The 19,738-nt window shown below is 40.1% G+C and overlaps 1 protein-coding gene across 10 annotated transcripts in view; it reads right to left on the bottom strand.

Annotated features, from left to right (window-relative positions):
- Positions 1–19,738, bottom strand: part of F8 (coagulation factor VIII) — a 148,975-nt gene that overhangs the window by 87,428 nt on the left and 41,809 nt on the right. For all 10 annotated transcript variants that reach the window (XR_003488308.1, XR_003488309.1, XM_027432495.2 and 7 more), the window contains 4 exons: positions 18,880–18,948; positions 17,080–17,196; positions 1,811–2,032; positions 741–996 (listed from right to left, as the gene is read on the bottom strand). Coding sequence is in view for 8 of the 10 variants with exons in the window: in XM_027432495.2 (XP_027288296.1) it covers positions 741–996; positions 1,811–2,032; positions 17,080–17,196; positions 18,880–18,948 (664 nt within the window). In the remaining 2 variants the exon portion in view is untranslated. The remainder of the gene's footprint in view (positions 1–740; positions 997–1,810; positions 2,033–17,079; positions 17,197–18,879; positions 18,949–19,738) is intronic.

Here is a 19,738-nt window from a genome sequence, read left to right as displayed (position 1 = left end):
TCCCAACTAGAATCATAGAGCCATCATCATCCAGTAATTGACAGAAGCAAATGCAGAGATCCACAACCCAACACCCGGCAGAGTTCCGGGAATGTAGGTGGAGAGAGGAGGGAATACACGAGCAAGGGAAGTCATTATCATGTCAGGGAAATCTACAGAGACAGCTGAACCAAACTCGTGGGAACTCAAAAACTATATTGACAACTATGGAGCCTTCATGGGAAAGAATTAGGCCTTCTGCATGTGGGAGATAATTGTGCATCTGGGTCTATTTGAGGGGCCCCTGATTGCAGGACCAATATCTATCCCTGGTGCATGAACTAGCTTGTTGGAGCCCATTCCTTAGGATGGGATGCCATGCTCAGGCTTAATGAAGGGTGGAGGGACTTGGTCTTGCCTCAACTTAATGGCCCTAGCTTTGTTTAACCCCCCCCCCCATGTGAGCCCTTACCCTGTGATAAGAGTGGTTGGGCTGGGTTGGGAGGAGTGGTGGGAGGGATATCTTGTTGGAATGCAAAAATCAAATAAAAACAACTTAAAAAAAACAAACCTTTCCCACTTATAAGCTATTAATTTAGGCATTTTGCCACAGTGATGGAATGGTAGCTAGTAAAACATCCTTACCATTTGATTCCATGACATACTAACTCTTAAATATGGCTTAAGGATTTTTTGGCTTGAATAACTAAGAAGATTTTGAGTACACAGGAGGATAGTACCAAGCATCCAAAGGTGTTTACCCATCATCTGAGGTGAGAACTGAAGGAGCATAGTCCCAGTCTTCCTCCTCAGCAGAAATATAATGTATCCAAGTTTTAGGGTACTTCTTGGCAACAGAGCGAATTTGGATAAAAGGAGAGTTGCCATCATCCAATATGAACATGTCCATTTCTGAATCAAGATCATCATCATAATCTTCCATTTCCTCATTATTTTTCTTCTGCCATTGGGGTTCCTCAGGGCAGCTATCTACTTTGACATAAGCTTCCATGCCATCTGTAGTCAGACAACCCAAACAATGTCAGGAGATTGTTTCTCTCCTTCCTACCTTTTCTTCTTATTTCTCTATAGCCCCTCTATCATGTGTATCATTTTCCTGTACTATAACATATGGATAAACCCCCCATTAAATGACAGTATTTTGATATTGAACTTCCTGGCCTCTTCCACTGTGTGAAACAATAACTTTGTATATTATAAATTATCCTATTTCTGATATTCTGTTCTGGCAATGTAACAGACTAAGCCTTAAATGGACATAACTAAATAAGAGTTATTAGGTTGATCCAAGACAAAAAAATGAACAAAGTTAATAAACAAGAAGAAAATGAAAGTAAAATGATTATTCGATATGAATCTGCACAACTACTACCTACAATGTCTGGAATTGATACTATAGACATACTTGTTTACACAGGACCTTTGCTCATTGCAAAACCTCTATCAAATAGTCCTTTAAAACTTCATGTGATACCTCATTTCCTTGGATTTCTCATCTCTTCTCATAGTACTGAAGCCTAGTTAAAGGGGTCAGGCTGAAAAACTAACAACATACTGTCCTCCATTTTTCCTGTATCATTCATCTCTAAACTATGTCTCTTCCTCCTGTCACAGATATTTAACTAAAAACCCACAATTATATACTCAAGATAAAAATCTTTACACTAGAAGATTTCAGTAGGCATCTAACAATCCTAACTCTATAAATGGCATTTCTGCAACACATTGTATTGTACACTGCCCAAGAAATTACATTAAAATTCGACACAATATTTTATAATACTCATTTTAAGATCCAAAGTAGTAGTACCATGCCTATGGGAAGAGATATGACAATATATCAGGAACTGTCCAAGATCTATCAAGAGTGTCTGAGCAGTAAGGAAAGTTATTGGTGATATTTCCAAGGATGCCTGGCGGTGGTTCCTCACAAGAAATGTGTGACCTTCGAGGAATATTGAGTGTATTTCAGGGGCAGTTCCCATTCCAATCACATGCCAGTAGACTGATTTCCTATGGCATCCAATCAGACCTGTAAAATGGGAATAAGACAGTTATGGCAAAGAAATAAGGAACTTGAAATTGAAAGTACTTGCTAGAAGAGGATGGGCAAAAGGACACTATAAATTTTACTGTTACCTTAACTTATAAATAAAGTTACCAAGGAAGTTAATTATGTCACTGTTAAACCAACAGCTCTTGCCAAAGCCATGGATGACTATCATACTGCTAAATATGAGCATGTTTCTTGAATTTACTTTTTAGTTTTGCTGTAGTACATATTCAGCAGTTGCTAAGGCCTTCCATGGCAGACAACAGTTTTTATTATTCCCCAAAGCTGATCCATCATTTGGCTCTAAATTCTAGCTTGAAAATAATCTTTCATCTAGATCTCTTTTAAAAAATATTGCTCTACTATGTTGTTGGTCTAATTCCTCTTCTTTGGTATATAAACAATTTCTTCCAGGAAAAGCTTCAAACATCTTATCTTGGCACTCCAAATTGTCACAATTATAATTTTGTGTGGGGTTCTGTTTTTATTTATACCAATAGTAGTAGTATTTCTGAATATTCATATCTTTTATTTGTTAGCATTTGTTTTTATTGTTTTCTTAAAGTCAATTTAAAATGTATTCTCAACAAACAGTGACTGCACTGAGCAGACCAAAATGTGACTAACCTCCCAGCTGGACACTAGGCTCTAGGCCCTAGGCCCCAGGGCAAAACAGAGGACCTTCCCTAACCAATCTCAGGTGCACTAGTGGGTCAACCCGTAAGGCTTCTGTGCGCAGGCTGCTCTACCCCCATCCCATCAGACTCTCAAACTCTGTAATCTATAAATCCCACTCCATCCCAAACCCACCTATCCCCCAAGACCTACCTATGCCCCAAGAGGTCAGCAGCTCCCTGAGACACAGACAGTGACTGCACCAATAGAACCAAGAGTACCTCCCTGAGACACAGATACCCATTGCACTAACTGGACCAAGAGGAACAGACACTGCCTGCACTGACTGGAGGAAGAGATGGGTAGACATTAGTGTAACAATACTTTCAATAACCTTAAGAGCAATATGGCACCATAACATAGTGGTTGTACAACAGTAAGACTTGAACATCCCAATGCAGAAGAAGCAGAAGGAAATGACCTTAAAAATAATGGCTGTAAACAAACTTTATGAAGATGATAGAGACATTTAAAGATGAAATGAAAAATTCCATTAAAGAAATAAAAAATCAAACAAAAACCTGGAAGAAATGAATAAATCTCGTAAGTAAAACTAAGGAAAGCAATCTAAGTGAAGGAAACACTTCAAGAACTGAAAATTGAAATAGAGGCAATAAAAAAATAAAACATGCTTTCTGCCGACCGATCCAGGAACTAGGTGAGTCTCTGCCCTTACCAAACTCCTGTGCAAAACATCACTCAGCCCTACCACCACCCCACCTGCACCTCCCGGCTTGGAGAAGACACACCCAGGCAGGGAGGAGCTCCCTGCTCCCTGACTCTAATAGCACCCCACTCTTCCATCCTTTCCGCAAACCAACCCAGGAACGAGGTGAGTGAGCCTCTGCCATTACCCAACTCCCACCCAAAATATCACTCACCCCGACCACCCCCCCACTTGAGCCTGCTTTCTTGGGGAAGACACGCCCAGGCAGGGAGGACCTCCCTGCTCCCTGAATCTGGTAGCACCCCACTCTTCCATCCCTTTCTGCCAACCGACCCAGGAACGAGGTGAGTGAGACTCTGCCCACACCAACCCCCACCCAAACCATCATTCACCCCGACCACCCTGGGCATGCACCCGCCTGCTTGGGGTAGACACACACAGACAGGAGGAGCTCCCTGAATCTGGAAACACCCCACTCGTCCATCTCCTTCTTCCAACCGATCCACAACGAGTGAGGAGACTACCAGGAGAGGCAAGACCATCCAGAGTTGTGGACATTGAATTCCTGGCCCCCACACACCACTGGGTCACAAAGAGGAGATAGAGAGACCCCACCTGCACCCATTAAAAGAAGATATGGGAAGAAGACAGAATAAAATTTCACTCAACAACAGAAAGACCAATATGACACAACCAGAATCTAGGGACTCCACTCCAGCAAATCTGAAAAGCCCAACACAGAGCATGAAGATGAGATGGACCTCAAAAATTATCTCAGCAAGATGATAGAGACCGTTAAAGAGGAAAAAAGAAAATCCCTTAAAGAAATAGAAGAAAAAGCAAACAAAAAATTACACGAAATGGAGGAAAAGACAATCCAAAAAAATTCAAGAAATAAACAAATCTCTTAAAGAATCTAAAGGAACCCAAGAAAAAACATCCATACAAGTGAAGGAAGTTCTTGAAACAGTTCAAAGCATGAAAGCTGAAATAGACACAATAAAGAAAATACAGAATGAGGCTATGCTGGAAATGGAAAGGCTGGATAAACGATCAGGAACTAAAGATGTGAGTATAACCAATAGAATTCAAGAGATGGAAGACAGAATCTCAGCTAATGAAGACTCGCTAGAGGATATACATTCATCCACCAAAGAAAACTTCAAGTCCAACAAATCCCTAACACAAAATATCCATGAAATATGGGACACCATAAAAAGACCAAACCTAAGAATAATAGGTATAGAAGAAGAAACACTGCTCAAAGGTACAGAAAACATATTCAACAAAATCATAGAAGAAAACTTCCCCAACCTATGGAAGGATATGCCTATGAAAGGACAAGAAGCTTACAGGACACCAAACAGACTAGACCACAAAAAGAAGTCCCCCTGACACATAATAATTAAAACACCAAATCTACAGAATAAAGAGAAAATATTAAGAGCAGCAAAGGAAAAAGGCCAAGTAACATATAAAGGCAAACCAATCAAAATCACACCAGACTTCTCAATGGAAACTCTGAAAGCCAGAAGGTCTTGGATAGATACCCTACAAACACTAAGGGAGCATGGATGTCAACCCAGACTACTGTACCCAGCAAAACTTTCAATCACTATAGATGGAGAGAACAAGATATTCCATGACAAAAACAGATTTAAACAATACATATCCACAAATCCAGCAATACAGAAGGTTCTGGAAGGAAAACTCCAACCCAATGAACATAACTACACTCATAAAAACACTGGCAATAGATAATCTAATTTTACCAAACACAAAAAGAAACAGGAGGGTGAAACCCACACACAATGACACCACCAACAATAAATCCAAAACAAAGAAGAACCAATGAACAATGGACATTAATATCCCTAAATGTCAATGGTCTTAACTTACCCATAAAAAGATATATGCTAACAGAATGTATATGAAGACAGAATCCATCCTTCTGGTGTTTACAAGAAACACATTTCAATTTCAAAGACAGGTATTACCTCAGAGTAAAAGGAGGGGAAAAATTTTTCCAATCAAATGGGCTCAAGAAACAAGCTGGTGTAGCAATCCTAATATCTAACAAATTAGACTTGAAACTAAAATCAATCAAAAGAGATGAAGAAGGGCATTTCATACTCATCACAGGAAAAGTCCATCAAGATGAAGTCTCAATCCTGAACATCTATGCCCCAAATACGAAAGCACCCACATTTGTAAAAGAAATATTACTAAAGCTCAAACCAAAAATAAAACCACACACACTTATAGTAGGAGACTTCAACACCCCCTTACACCACTAGACAGGACCACCATACAGAAACTTAACAAAGAAACAAAAGATCTGCCAGAAGTTATGACCCAACTGGGTTTAACAGATATCTATAGAACATTTCATCCAAACACAAAAGAATATACCTTCTTCTCAGCACCACATGGAACCTTCTCAAAAATTGATCACATAGTTGGCAGCAAAGAAAACCTCCACAGTTACAAAAGAATTGAAATAACCCCCTGTATATTATCAGACCACCATGCATTAAAGCTTGAATTCAATAGCAATACGAATTGCAGAAAACCTCTATTCGCATGGAAAATGAATAACACCCAATTGCACCATTCCTGGGTTGAGGAAGAAATAAAAAAACAAATGAAAGACTTCTTAGAATTTACTGAGAATTTAGACACAACATACCGAAACTTATGGGACACTCTGAAAGCAGTGCTAAGAGGGAAGTTCATAGCACTAAGTTCCTACATGAAGAAACTAGAGGAAAGTCACATTAGAGAATTAACAGAACAACTGAAAGCTTTAGAGTAAAAAGAAGCAAACACACCAAGGAGAAGTAGACACCAGGAAATAATAAACCTGAGAGCCGAAATCAACAAAGTAGAAACTAGGAAAACAGTACAAAGGATCAATGAAACAAAGAGTTGGTTCTTTGAGAAGATCAATGTGATAGACAAACCTCTAGCCAAACTAACCAAAAGGCAGAGAAAGTGCATGCTAATTAACAAAATCAGAAATGAAAAGGGGGATATAACAATGGACACTGAGGAAATCCAGAGAATCTTCAGGTCATACTTTGAAAACCTCTACTCCACAAAATTGGAAAATCTAAAGGAAATGGACAGCTTTCTGGATAAATATCACTTACCAAAATTAAACCACAATCAGATAAACAGTTTTAATCGACCTATAACCCCTAATGAAATAGAAGCAGTCATCAAAAGCCTCCAAACCTAAAAAAGCCCAGGACCAGATAGCTTCACTGCAGAATTCTATCAGAAATTCAAACAAGAGCTAATTCCAGTACTCTTCAAACTGTTCCGCACAATAGAAGCAGATGGGATATTGCCAAACTCTTTCTATGAGGCTACAATCACTTTGATACCCAAGCCACACAAAGATATGACTAAGAAAGAGAACTACAGACCGATATGCCTCATGAACATCGAGGCTAAAATATTTACTAAAATATTGGCGAACCGAATCCAAGAACATAACAGAAAAATCATCCACCATGATCAAGTAGGCTTCATCCCAGGGATGCAAGGATGGTTCAACACATGAAAATCCATCAATGTAATCCACCATATAAACAAACTGAAAAAGAAAAACCACATGATTATCTCACTAGGCACTGAAAAAGCCTTTGACAAAATCCAACATCCCTTCATGATAAAGATCTTGGAGAGAACAGGAATAACAGGAACATATCTAAACATGATAAACACAATATACACCAAACCAATAGCCAACATCAAACTAAATGGAGAGAAACTCAAAGCAATTCCTCTAAAATCAGGAACAAGACAAGGCTGTCCACTCTCTCCATATCTCTTCAATATTGTACTTGAAGTTCTGGCTAGAGCAATAAGACAAGAAAAGGGGATCAAATGGATACAAATTGGAAAGGATGAAGTCAAACTTTCACTATTTGCAGATGACATGATAGTCTACATTAGTGACCCGAAAAACTCTACCAGGGAACTCCTATAGCTGATAAACACCTTCGACAAGGCAGCAGGATACAAAATTAACTCAAAAAAATCAGTAGCCCTACCATATACAGATGATAAATCCAATGAGAAAGAAATGAGGGAAACATCACCTTTCACAATATCCACAAGAAACATAAAAATATCTTGGGGTAACACTAACCAAAAAAGGGAAAGACTTGTACAGTAAGAACTTTGAGGCTTTAAAGAAAGAAATTAAAGAAGATACCAGAAAATGGAAAGATCTCCCATGCTCTTGGATAGGTAGAATTAACATAGTAAAAATGGCAATCCTGCCAAAAGCAATCTACAGATTCAATGCAATCCCCATCAAAATCCCAACACAGTTTTTCACAGACATTGAAAGAACAATACTCAACTTTATATGGAAAAATAAAAAACCCAGGATAGCCAAAACAACTCTTTACAATAAAGGATCTTCTGGAGGCATCACCATCCCCGACTTCAAGCTCTACTATAGAGCCATAGTTCTGAAAACAGCTTGGTATTGGCACAAAAATAGACAAATAGACCAATGGAATCGAATTGAAAACCCTGATATTGACCCACGCACCTACGAATACCTTATTTTTGACAAAGGTGCTAAATCTATACAATGGAAAAAACATAGCATCTTCAACAAATGGTGCTGGTACAATTGGATTCAGATATGCAGAAAATTGCAGATAGATCCATACCTGTCACCATGCACAAAACTTAAGTGCAAATGGATCAAAGATCTCAGCATAAATCCAGCCACACTGAATCTTCTAGAAGAGAAAGTGGGAATTACCCTTGAACAAATTGGCACAGGAGACTGCTTCCTGAACATTATGCCAGTAGCACAGACACTGAGGTCCGCAATCAATAAATGGGCCCTCCTGAAACTGAGAAGCTTCTGCAAGGCAAAGGAAACAGTCAGTAGGACAAAACGACCACCCACAGAATGGGAAAAGATCTTCACCAATCCACATCTGACAGAGGACTGATTTCCAAAATATATAAGGAGCTCAAGAAGCTAGCCACCAAAACACCAAACAATGAAATTAAAAAGTGGGATGCAGAACTAAATAGAGAATTCTCAACAGAGGAAGCTGAAATGGCTGAAAGACACTTAAGAAAGTGCTCAAAATCACCATCAGAGAAATGCAACTCAAAACAACTCTGAGATACCACCTCACACCTGCCAGAATGGCTAAAATCAAAAATACCAATGACAATCTATGCTGGAGAGGATGTGGAGGAAAAGGAACACTCCTCCATTGCTGGTGGGAGTGCAAACTTGTAAGATCACTTTGGAAATCAGTATGGCAGTTGCTCAGAAAAATGGGAATCAGTCTACCTCAAGATCCAGCCATTTCTCTCTTGGGTATATACCCAAATAGTGCATGTTCATACAACAAGGGCATATGTTCAACCATGTTCATAGCAGCATTGTTTGTAATAGCCAGAACCTGGAAGCAACCTAGATGCCCCTCAACTGAATAATGGATTGAGAAAATGTGGTACATTTATACAATGGAGTACTACTCAGCAGAAAAAAGCAATGGAATCTTGAAATTCACAGGCAAATGAATGGAACTAGAAGAAACCATTCTGAGTAAGATAATCCAGTCACAAAAAGACAAACTTGGTATGTACTCATTCATATATTAATTTTAGACATAGAGCAAAGGATTACCAGTCTATAATCCTCTTCACCAAAGAAACTAGGAAACATGAAGGACTCTAAGGTATAAATGGTCCCCAGGAATGGAAGTGGCATGAACTCCTAAAGTAATTGGGAGCATGAGGGTAGGGGGGAGGGAGTTGCTACAATAAGAGCAAGAGAAGAGGAGTAGATGAGAGGAAATGGAGGGGCAGAAATATTGAGTTGGGGGAAGAATAGAGAAGAGAGCAGGATGAGAGATACCATATCAGAGGGAGCCACTATAGGTCCGAGAAGAGATCTGGAACCGGGGAGATCTCCAGAGACCTACAAGGATGACATGATCTGACAATCCAGGCAATGGTGGAGAAGATAACCTAAAGCCCTTCCCCTAAAATGCGATTGATGACTTCTCTTTATTCCATCCTAGAGCTCTCACCCAGTGGCTGATATAAGTAGAGACAGACATCCACAGGTATACACTGTGCTGTAATCCAGAATATAGTTGAAGAGAGGGAGGAATGAAGAATAAAGGGGTCTGTACCAGGTTGGAGAAACCCACAGGAACAGTTGGCCTGAACAAGGGAGAGCACATCGACCCCAGATGCTGTCCGGGAGGCCAGTACAAGACTGATCCAGACCCCTGAACATGGATGTCAATAAGGAGGCCTCTGCACTCCAGGGAGCCTCTGGTGGTGGATTAGTATTTTTCCCTGGTGCAAGAAGGGACTTTGAGAGCCCATTCCATGTGAAGGGTTACACTCTTGCCCTGGACACATGGCGAAGGGCCCAGGACCAGCACAGGAAGATTGGTAGACTTTGCAGAGCTCCTGTTGAGGGCCTTACCCTGCTTGGGGAGTGGTGGGTGGATGGGGTGGGTGGTAGGTTGGGGTGGGGCAGGAGGAATGGGGCTGGAAGAGAAGGGAAAGTGACTTACATGTGAAACAAGCTTGTTCCCTAACTAGAACTAATAAATAAATTAAAAAAAATAAAAAATAAAACAAAACACAAGCCGAGGGTATTCTGGAAATGATAAATCTGGGTAAAAAAAAATAGGAACTACAGCCCTCCCTGGCAAATCCCCCCCCCACCCTGTGATCTGCAGGCAGACTGAATCGGTCCCTGAGGACCCTGGGATCCTGTGTCTGCTGAGTTCGTTGGGCCATTCCGGGCCTCCACAGAATGCAGAGAGTCCAGAGGTGAGTTGATTCGGCCCTTAACTTGGGCCCAACTTCTGCCTGCCCGTCCTGGCAAATCCCGCCCCAGGAACTGCAGGCAGACAGAATTGTTCCCTGAGGACCCTGGGATCCTGACTCTGCTGAGATCACTGGGCCAGTCCGGCCCCCACAGAGTGCAGAGAGTGCAGAGGTGAGCTGATTGGCCCCCTAACTTGGACCCAACTTCCATCTGCCCACCCTGGCAAACCCTCCCCAGGAATCTTCGACCAGACAACTCGAACCCTGAGGACCAAGTAACCCAGAGTCTGCTAACATCTCTGAGCAAGTGCTGCTCTCACCCACCTGGAGAGTGAGTGACTCAGACCTGCCTGCACCCAACTTGAAACCCATCAGAGTAACAAAGTCAATTGCACACACCTGAAGAGAACACCAGACCCATACACACCAGGAAAGGAAGTGACACCAACTGTACCCACTGGAACAAGAGATGGGAAGATGACAATATAAGAACACATCCAACAACAGGAAAACCAATATGATACCACCAGAGCCTAGGGACTCTACACCAGCAAGACATGAACATCCGAACAGAGAAGAAGCAGAAGAGAGCAACATTAAAAACAACTTCATGGAAATGATAGAGAATCTATGAGAGGAAATCAGAAAATCCTTCAGAGAAATGGAAGAAAAGACAAACCAAAAGATGCAAGAAATCAAGGAAAGCCAAGAAAATACAATTAAACAGTTGAAGGAAACAGTTCAGGACCTGAAAACTGAATTAGAGACAATAAAGAAAACACAAACTGAGGGAATGCTGGAAGTGGAAAAGCTTAGTAAACAATCAGGAACCACAGATGCAAGCATAACCAATAGAATACAAGAGATGGAAGACAGAATTTCAGACACTGAAGACAAACTAGAGCAAAGAAAATCTGAAGTCTAACAAAATCCTCAAGCAAAGAAAATCTGAAGTCTAACAAAACCATAACACAAAATACTCAGGAAATTTGGGACACCGTGAAAAGACCAAACCTAAGGATAATAGGTATAGAAGAAGGTGAAGAAACCCAACTCAAAGGTGCAGAAAACATATTCAACAAAATCATAGTAGAAAACATTCCCAACCTAAAGAAAGACATGCCAATGAAAGTACAAGAAGCCTAGAGAACGCCAAATAGAGTGGACCACAAAAGAAAGTCCCCTTGTCACATAATAATTAAAACACCAAATGTACAGAATAAAGAAAAATATTAAGAGCAGCAAGGAAAAAAGGCCAAGTAACATATAAAGGCAAACCAATCAGAATTACACCAGACTTCTCCATGGAAACTCTGAAAGCTAGAAGGACCTGGGTAGATATTCTACCAACTCTGACAGAACATGGATGCCAGCCCAGACTACTATACCCAGCAAAGCTTTCAATCATTATAAATGGAGAAAACAAGATATTCCACGACAAAACCAGATTTAAACAATATGTAACCACTAATCCAGCCCTACAGAAAGTACTGAAAGGAAGACTCCAAACTAAGGAAATTAACTACACTCGCATAAACATAGGCAATAGATAATCCCACTCTACAAGAACACAAAATAAAAGGCAGGGTAAATCCACATACAATACCAGTACCAACAACAAACCAAAAACAAACAAGAACAAACACTGAGTGGAACTTAATTTCCCTCAATATTAATGGTCTTAACTCACCTATAAAAAGACACAGGCTAACAGATTGGATACTAAGGCAGAATCCATCCTTATGCTGCATACAAGAAACACACCTTGAATTCAAAGACAGACATTACCTCAGAGTAAAGGGTTGGGATATGATACTCCAATCAAATGGACCCAAGAAACGAGCTGAGGTAGTTATCCTTGTATCTAACAAGATAAACTTCAAACTAAAATCAATCAAAAGAGATGAAGAAGGTCATTTCATATTCATCACAGGAAAAATCCATCAAGAAGAAGTCTCAATTCTAAACATCTATGCCCCAAATACAAAGGTACCAACATTCGTAAAAGAAACATTATTAAAACTCAAATCACAAATAAGGCCTCACAAGTTATAGTGGGGGACTTCAACACCCCACTCTCACAACTGGACAGGACCACCAGACATAAACTTAACAAAGAGACAAAGGAACTAACAGAAGTTAAGGCCCAATTGAGATTAACAGACATTTATAGAACTTTCCATCCAAACACAAAAGAATATACCTTCTTTTCAGCATCACATGGAACCTTCTCAAAAATCGACCACATTCTTGGCAACATAGCAAACCTCAACAGGTACAAAAAAATTGGAATAATCCCCTGTGTCTTATCAGACCACCATGCTTTAAAGATAGAAATCAAAAACAAATCAAAGTGCAAAAAACCTACCAACTCATGGAAATTGAACAACATGCATTTGCAACATTCCTGGGTCAGGGAAGAAATAAAGAAAGAAATTAAAGACTTCTTAGAATTAAATGAAAATGTTGACACAACATACCCAAACTTATGGGAAACTTTGAAAGCAGTACTAAGAGGAAAGTTCATAGCTCCAAGTGCTTACATGAAGAAACTAGAGAATACCCACACCAGAGATCTGACATCACAGCTGAAAGCTCTAGAAAAAATGGAAGCAAATACACCCCGGAGGAGCAGATGCCGGGAAATAATCAAACTGAGGGCAGAAATCAATAAAGTCGAAACAAAGAAAACAATTCAAAGAATCAATATGACAAAGAGTTGGTTCTTTGAGAAAATCAACAAAATAGACAAACCGATATCCAAATTAACCAAAAGGCAGAGAAAGATCATGCAAATTAACAAAATCAGAAATGAAAAGGGGGACATAATAACGGACACTGAAGAAATCCAGAGAATCTTCAGGTCATACTTTGAAAACCTGTACTCCAAAAAATTGGAAAATTTAAAGGAAATGGACAATTTTCTGGACAGTTATCACTTACCAAAATTGAATCAAGAACAGATAAGCAACTTAGACCTATAACCTCTAAGGAAATAGAAGCAGTCATCAAAAGTCTCCCAACCAAAAAAAGCCCAGGGCCAGATGGATTTCACCAGAGAATTCTACCAGAAATTCACAGAAGTGCTAATGCCAATACTACTCAAATTGTTCCACAAAATAGAAGCAGAAGGGACATTGCCAAACTCTTTTTACGAGGCTACAATAACCTTGATACCCAAGCCACACAAAGACACAACTAAGAAAGAGAACTACAGACCAATATCCCTCATGAACATTGATGCAAAAATTCTCAATAAAATCCTAGCAAATCAAATACAAGATCATTATCAGAGAAATCATCCACCATGATCAAGTAGGCTTAACACATGATCATCTCACTAGATGCTGAAAAAGAATTTGACAAAATCCAACACCCCTTCATGATAAAGGTCTTGGAGAAATCAGGGATAACAGGAACATACCTCAACATGATAAAAGCAATATACAGCAAGCCAACAGCCAACATCAAATTTAATGGAGAGAAACTCGATCCAATTCCTCTAAAATAGGGGATAAGACAAGGCTGTCCACTCTCTCCATACCTCTTCAATATTGTCCTTGAAGTTCTAGCTAGAGCAATAAGACAACAAAAGGAGATCAAGGGAATACAAATCGGAAAGGAAGAAGTCAAACTCTCACTATTTGCAGATGATATGATAGTCTACATTAGTGACCCGAAAAACTCTACCAGGGAACTCCTACAGCTGATAAACACCTTCAGCAAAGTGGCAGGATACAAGATTAACTCAAAAAAATCCGTAGCCCTACTATACACCAATGACACATTGGTGGAGAAAGAAATCAGAGAAACATAACCCTTTACAATTGCCACAAACAACATAAAGTACCTTGGGGTAACACTAACCAAAAATGTGAAAGACCTGTACCATAAGAATTTTGAGTCTCTAAAGAAAGAAATTAAAGAAGATACCAGAAAATGGAAAGATCTCCCATGCTCTTGGATAGGTAGGATCAACATAGTAAAAATGGCAATCTTGCCAAAAGCAATCTACAGATTCAATGCAATCCCCATCAAAATCCCAACACAATTCTTCACAGACCTTGAAAGAACAATTCTCAACTTTATATGGAGAAACAAAAGACCCAGGATAGCCAAAACATCCCTATACAATAAAGGAACTTCTGGAGGCATCACCATCCCTGACTTCAAGCTCTATTACAGAGCTATAGTCCTGAAAACAGCTTGGTATTGGCACAAAAATAGACTGGTAGACCAATGGAATAGAAGTGAAAACCCTGATATTACCCCACACACCTATGAACACCTGATTTTTGACAAACAATCCAAATTTAAATGATGGAACAAAGAGAACATCTTCAACAAATGGTGCTGGCATAACTGGTTGCAGACATGTAGAAGACTGCAGTTAGACCAAGCCTATCGCCTTGCACAAAACATAAGTCAAAATGGATCAAAGATCTCAACATAAATCCAGCTACACTGAACCTATTAGAAGACAAAGTGGGAAATGCCCTTGAATTAATTGGTAATTAATTCAATTAATTACCGGAAGGAGAAAAAGCGGAAGGAGACTGCTTCCTATATATAACATCAGTAGTATAGACACTGACAGCAACAATCAATTAATGGGACCTTTTGAAACTGAGAAGCTTCTGTAAGGCAAAGGACACTGTCCATAAGACAAAACAAACAGCCTATAGAATGGGAAAAGATCTTCACCAACCCTCATCTGACAGAGGGCTGATCTCCAAAATATATAAAGAACTCAAGAAACTAAACATCCAAATACCAAATGGTTCAATTTTTAAAATGGGGGTACAGAGCTACACAGAGAATTCTCAACAGAAGAAACTCAAATGGCCAAAAGACATTTAAGGAATTGCTCAACATCCTTAATCATCAAGGAAATGCAAATCAAAACAACTCTGAGATACCATTTTACACCTGTCAGAATGGCTAAGATAAAAAAATACTGAGGACAGCTTATGTTGGAGAGGATGTGGAGTCAGGAAAACACTCCTCCACTGCTGGTGGAAGTGCAAACTTGTACAGCCACTTTGGAAATCAGTATGGTGGTTTCTCAGAAAAAAATGAGAGTCAATCTACTTACCACTCTTGGGCATATACCAAAAGGATGCTCAATCATATCACAAAGACACTTGCTCAGCTATGTTCATAACAGCATTGTTCATAATAGTCAAAATCTGGAAACAACCTAGATGCCCCTCACTCAAAGAATGGATAAAGAAACTGTGGTAATTTACACAATGGAGTCTTACTCAGCTGTAAAAAACAATCACATCATGAAATTTGCAGGCAAATGGGTAGAACTAGAAAAAGCCAGCCTGAGTGAGGTAACTCAGACTCAGAATGACAAACATGTTATATATGCACTCATATGTGAATAGCAGATAGAATCAAATTATAACCAGTCAACAATCCACAGCTCTAAAGAGGCTAGGTCACAAGGAGGACCCTAAGAGGGATACATTGATCACTCTGGGAAGGGAAATTAGATAAGATCTCCTGGGTAAACTGGGGGTGAGGGAGACAGTAGAGGGGAGGGGATGGGGATGAGAACATGAGGGAATGGGATGGTCAAGTCGAGGGAGTGACTGAGAGGGAGAGCAATGAAAGAGATATCTTGACAGAGGGAGCCATTATGGGGTTAGGGAGAAACCTGGTGCTAGGGAAACTCCCAGGAATCCACAAGGATGATCCCAGCTAAGTCTCCTAACAAAAGTGGAGAGGGTGCTTGGACTTGCCTTTTCCTATAATCAGACTGGTGAATGCCTCAACTATAATCATAGAGCCATCATCATCATCCAGTAACTGATAGAACCAGATGCAGAGATCCACAACCCAGCACCAGGCTTAGCTCCAGGAATCTAGTGGAAGTGAGGGCAGAGGGAGTATATTTCCAAGGGATTTCAAGGACATGGAAATCTACAGAGACAGCTGAATCAAGCTTGTTAAAACTTATGAACTCTATATAGACAGCCAGGGAGCATCTAGGATACTAAACTAGGCCCTCTGATACGGGAGATGGTTGTGAAGCTTGGACTATCTGAGGGGCCCCTGGCAGTAGGACCACTATCCATCTTTGGTGCATGAGCTAGCTTGGTGGAGCCCATTCCCTATGGTGGGATGCCATGCTCAGCTTTAATGCAGTGTGAAGGAGCTTTGTCGTGCCTCAACTTAATGTGCCAGGCTTTGTTTACTTCTCTTGGGAAGCCTTACCCTATGTGTGGAGTGGCTGGGGGGTGGGATGGGAGGGAGGCAAAGGGGGTGGGAGGAGGAATGGGAGGGAGAACTGTGGTTGGATGTGAAATGAAATTTAAAAATACATAAAAAATAAAATGTATTCTCAACTTTTTAAACTCTTTTGATTTTACTTTATTGGAGATTTTCTCTACTTGCCATTGTTTGTATTTTGACAATCATATTTCTAATTTTATGAACATCTACTTGTTCTCATTGGTTTTTTTGTCCTTGAGATTTTTTTATTATCTTTGTATATTCCTCTCATCTTTCCAGTTCCTCTTAAATATCTGTTCATCCTGAAAGTCTCCTTTGGGGTTACTTTTTTGTCTTTGCATATTGGTCTCATGTTTCCAGTTCCTCTTAAATATATGTTCGTCCTGAAAGTCTACTCATTTAAGCAAAAAGAAAGAGCCTTAATTTTGGGGCAACGTAAGGAGGAATCAGCTGCTATATTTAAATGAACAAGCAACAAAAAAACAGAGGCTAGAATTTAGTGGACTTTTTACTTGGATGCAGAACTTTCTGAGAGCTGGAGAAAAGAGTTATGGTTTGAATTCCCAAAACCCTGATGATTGTTGAGTAGTCCCGTACATACCTGGCAGAGACCTGTTTACATAGCCGTTCACTGTGTGCATTTTAGGCCAGGCTACAGTAGATGTTGAATCCATAGCCTGTGTGAAGGAGTCCTTTGTTTCTGAATGCCAGCTCTTCCCTGGTGAAGTGGGGGAGATGGTGGGTAAGTCAACTGAGCTCTGTTTCATGAATTTGCTCCCCCCTTTCCTCCTTTGTGACATTGACTATTCATACTCTGAATTTTTGTCAACAGAGTAGGCACAAACTCAGAGTCACTTAGAAGAAAATTACATTTTTTTCAAACAAGTTCTCCCTCCCTATGTTTGTTCATAATGATAGTGGGAAAGAATAATAGAACATGATACTAGGGGAAGGAAGAATACTGGCTAGTTTGAGCCACAAGAATTTCATTTTTCAAGTTAGATTTTAGATTTAAAAGGATTGTTAGTCCTTGCCCTATCATAAATTGCTTCATCCCATTTTGTAGGAAGGAAACCCCAGGAACTTGAAGGTTTCTCAACCTCCTCTGCAAAACTAACAAAATCTCAAGCACTGAAAATTACTTGGGCTGCTTTATTAAAAAATGGAACCAGATGCAGATATCCACAGCCAAGCATGAGGCTAAACTCCAGGAATCCATTAGAAGAGAGGGAGGAGAGCATACGTGAGCAAATGAGGTCAAGATCACAATGGAGAAATCTACAGAGACAGCTGAACCAAGCTCATGAGACTCCAGAGGACTGAACTAGGCCCTCCATATGTGGGAGACAGTTGTGAAGCTTGGACTATCTGAGGGGCCCCTGGCAGTAGGAACAGGATCTGTCCCTGGTGCATGAGCTAGCTTGTTGGAGCCCATCCCCTATGGTGGGATGCCGTGCTCAGCTTTAATGCATGGTAGAGAGGCTTGGTCCTGCCCCACCTTTATGTGCCAGACTTTGTTGACTCTTCATGGGAGCCCTTATCTGTTGGGAGGAGTGGATAGGGGGTGGGCTGCAGGGAGAGGTGAGGAAGGGCAGGAGGAGGGATGGGAGAGAGAACTGGGGTTGGAATGTAGAATGAAACTTAAAGAAAAAAATAAGCTATAAAAAATAGAATGTGAAAATCAAAAAGAGACTTGTCAGGATAAAAATGATGTGGCCTCAAATAAGAAGATAATAGTGCAAATGGATAAAAGGGGAGAGAGAATTATATAACCTATTCTGTCACACAGTGTTCTGAATTACTTAAGTGAAATCAATTAATCCCTACAACAATCCTATGAAAAATACTACTATTTTAATTTTAGATGTGAGGAAGATAAGGCAGAGAGAGAGAGTTAAGTAATTTGTCCATTGTTGTTTACTTAGAAATAGACAATTATAAAAAGAAGCTATTTAGGGGCTAGCAAGAATTCTCAGTGGGTAAAGGTCCCTGCCACCAAGCCCAGTGATCTGACTGCAACCCACATGGTGAAGGAGAGAACTGATTTCTGAAAGTTGTCCTTTGACCTCCACACAAGCACCATGGCATGGACACTCCCCAAAGTCATTCAAATAAATGATTAAAATGGAACAGAAGATTTTAAAAGATATTTAAGAAGTAGAGGCAAAAGTATTTATTACCTAAAACCAAGTTGCTCTGTCTTTTTACTTCATAGATGCAATTGGAACTTAGGTTGCATTTTTGTCTTAAAGTCATTCTCATCCCCCATTTCCTTCATACCTGAGCAGTAATACAGTTTGTGGTCTTCCTATAATCAACATCATCTGTTTTTTGAACATATGGAGCCCACATTCTCCAATGTGGGATAAATGTAGTTGTTATATATTTGAATCTCACTTACCTTCATCGAACACAGCAAAAAGTAGTACAAATTGATGCAGCATCTGTGTTCTTTCTTTGGACAGACTTCCTGAAAAAGAAGTGAGAGCATTTATCTTCCATTTCAAATGCTATTGTACAAAATTGCCACAAGGAGGAGCCATTTCTTCACAAATCATTTAAGCATTAAAACAAATGCTTAAATTAGAGTAGCTGAGCAAGGGAGGTAAAATCAGGATGGAGAAATCTACTGAGACAGCTGAACCAAACTCGTGGAAACTCATGAATTCTAGATGGACAGATATGGAGTGCCCATAGGACTGATCTAGGCCTTCCATATGTGGGAGGCAGTTGTGAAGCTTGGACTAGCTGAGGGACCCCTGGCAATAGGACCACAATACAAACCTGGTACATGAGCTAGCTTGTTGGAGCCATTCCCTATGGCGGAATGCCATGCTCAGTCTTGATGTATGGGAGAGGGGCCTGACCCTGTCCCAACCTATAGTGTCAGACTTTGTTGACTCTCATGGGAGCCCTTACCTGTGAGGAGGAGTGGACTGGGTGTGGGCTAGAGTGGAGGTGAGGGGGGTGGGAGGAGGCAAGGGGGGGTAGGAGGGAGAACTGTGGTTGGAATGTAAAATGAAATCAAAAAACAAAAAATGAAAAAATGAAGTCCTTTTCCTAATGTTTATTTGCTGTAATGTTCTTTGATGTAAGGTCCTTTAAATTGATGTTTCTAAAATGAAAAATGTGGCTATTGAATGAAAAAAAAGAAAAGGAAAGGATATAAATTGCTCCTACATATGTTGGAGGAGAAACTTTATTATAGCTATGTGGGAGAATATAGCCAGAGGTAAGGACACCTGGGAGAGTCCAGAAAG

Source organism: Cricetulus griseus, chromosome X (assembly GCF_003668045.3).
Source record: "Cricetulus griseus strain 17A/GY chromosome X, alternate assembly CriGri-PICRH-1.0, whole genome shotgun sequence".
NCBI classification, from domain to species: domain Eukaryota; kingdom Metazoa; phylum Chordata; class Mammalia; order Rodentia; family Cricetidae; genus Cricetulus; species Cricetulus griseus.
Note: the sequence above shows the minus strand (reverse complement) of the source record. Positions and strands in the feature narration are given on the sequence as shown.